The sequence below is a fragment of the Pongo abelii genome, chromosome 5 (assembly GCF_028885655.2).
Source record: "Pongo abelii isolate AG06213 chromosome 5, NHGRI_mPonAbe1-v2.0_pri, whole genome shotgun sequence".
NCBI lineage: Eukaryota > Metazoa > Chordata > Mammalia > Primates > Hominidae > Pongo > Pongo abelii.
The window spans coordinates 44,406,821-44,413,263 of record NC_071990.2 but is presented as its reverse complement, the minus strand read 5'-3'; the positions used below and the strand labels follow the sequence as shown (position 1 = coordinate 44,413,263).

Here is a 6,443-nt window from a genome sequence, read left to right as displayed (position 1 = left end):
GAACTCTCTCATTGCAGTGGGATTCCTAGGTCAGCAGCCCGTTTAACAGCTGCCTTCCCTTTTCTCCTTCTCAGTAACCCAGCCTCTTACCCAGCTGAGGGCTACCCACTTCAGGGACAGATGACCCAGCACCCCTGCCTTGCACAGCCTCCACCAGCCTGGCTGTCCTCACTGTATCACGGTCATCCCATCAGGGTAGGTCCCAGTCCCTTTCTTTCAGCCCAAGGTTTCCAGGAAGGGGTTGTCCCTGACACACCAACCTGACCTTTACATCCAGAAAGCCTTCTCATTCCCAAAACCCCCTTTCTCACTGACATGGCATTTTTCCTGTGCTACTGTCTACACATGGCACCCTCCTCTGTGTCTCTTCTTATAAGGACACCAGTCATATGGGGCTAGGGTCCCATGCATTTCAGTATGACCTCATCTTAATTGAACAAATTACATCTGCAACCACCCTGTTTCCAAATGAGGTCACATTCTGAAGTACTGGGGGCCAGGACTTCAACATGCCCTTTTGGGGAACACGATTCCACCTGCAACACTCTCCTTGCCTGGCCCCAGTCTGGCATGGTTAGGCCACTGGTCTGATCACATGTTCTGCCTCTGCACCGGAAAGGGGGAATGCTTTGAGCTAAGAACTCTGCTCCAGAGTGCAGTCTTCTCTGGAGTGTATGATGGCTGAGGACAGGGACTGTCAAGGTCATCCCAGTGCCCCTCAGCCCTGCCTGGTGCTAATCAGGCACAGAACAGGTGTGAGAGCACCCAATGGGATCAGAGAACCTTGTTCCAAGCTCTGATACAGGAGCTGACCTTGGGCGAGCCCTCCCCCTTTCTCCTTTCTGGGACTCAATCTCCTCATCTACGAGAATATTAATTATGGTTTGTTATTATGTGCCAAACACTGGGCTAAGAACTTCCTACGTATTTAATCCTTAAAACAGCTAGAGGCCATGACATTGCTATTCCCATTTTATAGATGAGGAAAGTGAGGTCCAGAGGTATGACGCAACTTGCCCAGGGTCACACAGCTGTTAAGCGGTCGAACCAGGATTTAAACCAGTAACTTCAGCTTTTTTTTTTTTTTTTTTTTTTGAGATGGAGTCTCGCTCTTTTGCCCAGGCTGGAGTGAGTGGTGCAATCTCGGCTCACTGCAACCTCTGCCCCCCGGGTTCAAGTGATTCTCCTGCCTCAGGCTCTCAAGTACCTGGGATTACAGGTGCCCACCACCATGCCCGGCTAATTTTTGTATTTTTAGTAGAGACGGGGTTTCGCCATGTTGGGCAGGCTGGTCTCGAACTCCTGACCTCAGGTGATCACTCGCTTCGGCCTCCCAAAGCGCTAGGATTACAGGCATGAGCCACCACACCCGGCCATAACTTCAGCTCTTATCTGTATCTTCTGCTGCCTCAGCTGTGAAAGGAGGAAGTGGACTTTGGGGATCCTGTGGTCTCCCCCGCCCACTCCTGTTTCCACTATTGCACCTCTTGGATGACTCTAATGTGATCTGCCTGGACGTGAACTCTGTGACGAGGTGCCAGGGGCAGGGTGCAGGCGGGCACGGGTGTTCCTCTCTATTACAGCCTCCCACCCTGGGGAAGGGCTGTCCTCAGGACTCTTGCTCAGTGTGCTGCTTGGGCATTATCTGGAGTTTCACATTTGGAAATGCTGGAACCTGGTTTTGAACTTCAGGCCCTGTAGGAAAGGGAAGGCATGCCGGGCAGATGAGGAATGAGAGGGTCTCGGCTAACCAGAGGTGGGGGCTGAGGTCTGTCCAGGCCACGCTTTGCAGACAACGGGGCTTGCCAGGCAAATGGCAGTGGCGTGCCTGCCCATCCATACAGAAAACAGGCTTCGGGAGCACTGGGAAGCCTTCACACAACCAAGGTGCTCCTTTCAAAGCCATGCCAATTTTTGCCCAACCACCAGTAGGCACTCCCTTGGCCCCAAGACTTTGGGGACTACCTGGGAGCTCATGTTTCACAACACTGCAGATCTGACATATATATGGAGGCTGAGGCCAGGACCAAGGCCTCAACTTTCACCTCCACTGTCACCGGCCCATCCTCCACCCACAGCCTGCCCATAAACACTGGCCCTCCAAGCTGTGTTTGCTGCAGCTCCCTGCAGCCTGGGGCTGGACCTTGGGCGCTCTTTGCTCCTGCTCCTTGCTGGTGCCTGGGCAATCTTTATCAGGGTTGCTGTGTTTGCTGTTCCTGCTGTTGGTGGTTCCTGTTGATTTTTGTGGAACCTGGTTCTCCTCCTCCTCTGAGGTCTCTTTTCTTCCCTCTAAGAGTTCCTTTTTCTTCCTTTTCTTCAGGGTTGCAAAGTGATTTAGTGACAGAATAAGGACTGGATTGCAGGCCTCCTACAGTACATGCAGTACATGCTGTGTGTGCATGTGTGTGGGTGTGCCCACATGGCTCTGTGGGCCTTTGCAGGGTGGGCTACAGCAGTCACAGGACCTTTTTTCAAGAAGGTGAATTTTTTTTTTTTTTTTTGAGACAGGGTCTTGCCCTGTCGCCCAGGCTGGAGTGCAGTGGCATGATCTCAGCTCACTGCAGCCTCCACCTCCCAGATTCAAGTGATTCTCATGCCTCAGCCTCCCAAGTAGCTGGGATTACAGGGGTGCACCACCATGCCCAGCTAATTTCTGTATTTTTTGTAGAAATGAGGTTTCATCATGTTGGCCAGGCTGGTCTCGAACTCCTGAACTCAGGTGATCCACCCATCTTGGCCTCCGAAAGTACTGGGATTACAGGCGTGAGCCACCGCGCCTGGCGAGAAGGTGAATTTGAGCTGGGTCTTGGAGAATGGGTAAGATTTGACTGGAGGGTCGGGGGGGCTTCTCATTGAGGAGATCAGGCCCTCCTGGGGAAGGGACAGATGGGCTGGCGCCAGGCTTACTTTGAGGTGCTCAGAAGGGCCTTCGTCCTGGCCCAGCATGGACCCTGTGGCTTTGCACGACCTTTTCTCCCTGAATCTCTGTCCCATGTGTGTTGCTCAGGGACTCAGGGGACTGATCAGAGTGGGCGGGGCTGGTATGGTGGCCACCTGGGCACAGGGGCCCTTCCTGCCTCTGAGATATCCCTTAAGTCTCTCTCCAGCCCCACCCTCTCCTCTCCGTGACACAGAAATGAGACTCTGAACAAGTCCCTTGCCCAGCATCATGCAGGGACCTCAAACAGGCCCTCCAGATAGGAGGGTGGGGACCTGGCCCAGGTGCCCAGGGCAGCACAAGTCAGACACCTGCCTCAGAGCTTTTCTCTTTGTTTTTATTTTAAAGGAAAAAAACAAAAAAACAAACAAACAAAAAACAGTGCAAAAACCCATTTTCCAGTGTCAGCCTTGCCCACCCCCACCCCCAGGCCACCCCAGCTCTGAGCCTGACTCTTCCTCCCACTCAGTACCCCCTCCCCTCTCATGCATCCCCTAAGGGCTGGAGGCTCCACTTCCCTGGAGGGCCAGATCCCAGGAGGAACTGTGGGGTGGAAAAAACCGGGGTAGGGGGGGGACAGCCCCAGATCCACCTGCCCCCCAGGTCTCCAGCCACCAGCACCAGGTGCACCAGGTACTCCTCTTGGCTCTCATTAACCCTTTCCTGGTCATGCTACTAGCTGGGGAGGGGTGGGGGGTACTGATCTGGGGGAACTCCCTCTGCACCCCTCTTTGCCCCGGGGCCGGCTCGGGGCTCTCCTCACTGAGGTTGGGGGGCTCCCTCCCTCCCTCCATCATGGGGGAGAGCGGTGAAATCCCCAAGTTTAAATACCTTAATGAAAGCAGGGGCTGGGGAGGAAGGGGCTTTAGATCTAATAAATTATTAGCGTTTTAGTGTCCGTGGGAGTGGGGGTGGGGTGGGGCAGGATGTGGCCTCCAGGGCCCCTCCCTCCCCTTACTGGTGAATCTCATTCTCTATGAGGCTGTCCTCGCAAGACTGGAAGTCTGTGTCCGTGAGGCCGTCGGGTGGCATCAGCAACTCCTCATCTTGGGATGAGGATGATGGGGGCTCATCCCCTGAGCTCCCAGGAGCCCCATCCCCATCCCCGTCCACCTCTGAGTCCTGCAGCACCTGAGCGATATATTTCTGAACGGGGAGAGGAAATGGGGACAAGGTGAACAGCTGCCCCTCATGGATTGCGGGAACACCAGGGCATGTAGGACAGGAGAGTGGGCAGGGCCCTGGGGGGCGGGGGCAGCCCTCCAGGGAGACCAGCTCTCTCCCCGCCCCCATGGGGTCTGGCACAGGTTCCCCTTTCTGCAGGACTAAGGGAACACTGGGCTTTGAGGCTGAGTCTGTTAGAGGCCCCTCCCAACCCTTGAGGGCACTCACCGCAGATTTGGGGACAGCAGCAACAGTGGGGGGCCGTCCATTGCTTCTGGGGTCCACAGTATCTGTCTCCGTGTGCTCAATCTTGAGGGGCCCAGAATGAGTCAGGAAGTGGGGGCATGTCCTCAGCCCTAATCATGACCCCATGCCCCCCTGGCCCTGTTAGTGCTGCCGTCAACCCTCGCCAGCCCTGTGGCCCTCTGCATTCCTCCCCTTGAGCTCCTGCCCGCAGCCATCCGCCTGCCGCCCTCGCCCCACACCTTGTAGTTGTGGGCACTGAGGTATTTGAAGTGTCCAAAGCAGACGTGGCAGAGACAGATGACGATGGTGATGACCAGGACCACGAATGTGAACATAGACGTGGGAGCTAGGAACCCTGGTGTTGGGGGGCAAAGAATGGAGTTGCTATCTCCTGTGGGCCCCCCCAGGGCCTCCCCACCCCAGCTTCTGATGCCCTCTGAATGCAGTCCTCACTCTCCCAGGTGCTACAGACTGGCCCCAGCCTCTCCCAGGCCCCTTGCCTGCTACCCCCAGCCATGCGGCTTCTCCTGTGGTCTGCTCTGGCTGGAATCCACTCTGCTCGCCACCCCCCGTTCCCTGGGTAGGGATCCCTCACCCGTGCGCATGGTGGAAAAGAAGAGCAGCCAGAAGAGGCAGAGGATGGGCGCGGCCACCACCTGGTTCACAGCCCCTGAGTGGATCTTCTTGTCCAGCTTGGCCGGCAGGTAGGCGTAGTAGAGATTGTACCTGTCTACCAGGTGCTTCAGCAGCATGTACATGAGCCCTAAGGGAAGCCACATGGGCCCTGACCTCGGAACCAGTGCTGCCGAACCTTTTGTGTGTCTGTCACAGGTTGTTCTGGTCCTGAGAGTGCTGAAGGGTTGGCCCCCTCCTCCTGCCCAGGCCCCAGGATGGCATAGTGCCCCATGCCCCAGCATGATCACAGAACTTCAGCTTCCTCTGCTACAACCCTTCATTCTGCACTCCTCATCAGGAATTCTACTATTGGAGATCTAGTCATTTGGATCAACAAGCATCTTCTTAAAACCCATATCATTTTTCTCTAACCCTGTCCCTAAACAGATAAGTATAAATTAAGGGACAAGTTCTATTTCCCCGGAGGCTGAGGGATAGGGAGTTTCTAATGAGGACAAGGAAGTTAGTTTGGGAACTTGGAGCCTTCAATAACCAGGAAGGGTTGGTTAAGGAGTTAGGATGTTATTGGGGAGGAAAGTAGAGGCTACCAGTGGGGGTGATGGTTAAAGAGAAACTTTGCTAAACTTCAAAAAGGAACAGAGACCTGGCCAAGTCACATAGCTCAGATACAGCAGACTATCTCCATGAGTGGCAAGGACCCATCCCACCCTGGAATCCAGGTCTTTCCTGAGTTTACAGGGTGGTATAAAAGTGTGCACATGGATGCCTGTGTGGGAGCGTGTGTGTGAACGTGTCAGCACGTATGTGATCTGTGTCCAAGCACATCCCGCTGAGGGAAGGCACAGGTGTGGGTGAGTATGGCCATGTTGGGGTGACTTTGCCCTGGGGCCCACATGCCAGCTGGGTCTGGCCTGAGCTGATGGCTCTCCCCCTCCTCCCCACAGGCCAGGCCCCAGACTGAGCCAGGGACCGGGCGGGAGCCCCGAGGGGCCGGTCTCCCAGCCGGGCCCTGTCCACTCGGGGTGGCCTGCATTCCTAGAGTGGAGAGGGTGAGGTCCTGGGTCCCCCCGAGCAGGGCCCAGGTCCCGGCGCGGCGGTGCCTACCGAAGGGCACGATGATGGGGCAGGTGATACTGTAGGTCATGACCACCGTGAAGACGCACATCATCCAGGCGTAGGCTGCGCCAAACTGGAACTCGTAGGCCTGATGCTGGGGGGGAGACGGGCAGGAGGATGGCTCAGGGAGGCAGGGACTGACCAGAGGGGCAGGGAAGGAGGGAGGGGGAAGGGAGCCAGGACCTCTGGGGCGGGAAAAGAAGCCACGGGGAACAGGACCTAATGTCTAGGGTAGGGTAGGGCAGAGCAGATGCAGACAGGGGCTATGGCCGAGAGGAGGGTCAGGGCGGTTGCAGTGATGGGGCATGGAGAGGGGCCTTCAAGGGTCGGGGCCTGGCAGGTA

General features: G+C 56.1%; 1 protein-coding gene and 1 long non-coding RNA gene across 12 annotated transcripts in view; one reads left to right on the top strand and one right to left on the bottom strand.

Annotated features, from left to right (window-relative positions):
* Positions 1-10: 10 nt before the first annotated feature.
* Positions 11-6,094, top strand: LOC129059945 (uncharacterized). Of its 2 annotated transcripts, none has more exons than XR_008526190.2 (4): positions 11-195; positions 2,669-2,788; positions 4,810-5,052; positions 5,180-6,094. It is a non-coding gene; the product is annotated as an uncharacterized LOC129059945 (long non-coding RNA). The 2 variants fall into 2 exon arrangements; XR_008526189.2 differs by having other exon boundaries at positions 2,669-2,817.
* TMEM63B (transmembrane protein 63B) overlaps positions 3,262-6,443 on the bottom strand; it is a 28,337-nt gene continuing 25,155 nt past the window's right edge. For all 10 annotated transcript variants that reach the window (XM_024248594.3, XM_063724811.1, XM_054557568.2 and 7 more), the window contains 5 exons: positions 6,089-6,194; positions 4,944-5,111; positions 4,588-4,703; positions 4,331-4,411; positions 3,262-4,084 (listed from right to left, as the gene is read on the bottom strand). In XM_024248594.3, the coding sequence (XP_024104362.3) occupies positions 3,893-4,084; positions 4,331-4,411; positions 4,588-4,703; positions 4,944-5,111; positions 6,089-6,194 (663 nt within the window). In that variant the 3' untranslated portion in view covers positions 3,262-3,892. The remainder of the gene's footprint in view (positions 4,085-4,330; positions 4,412-4,587; positions 4,704-4,943; positions 5,112-6,088; positions 6,195-6,443) is intronic.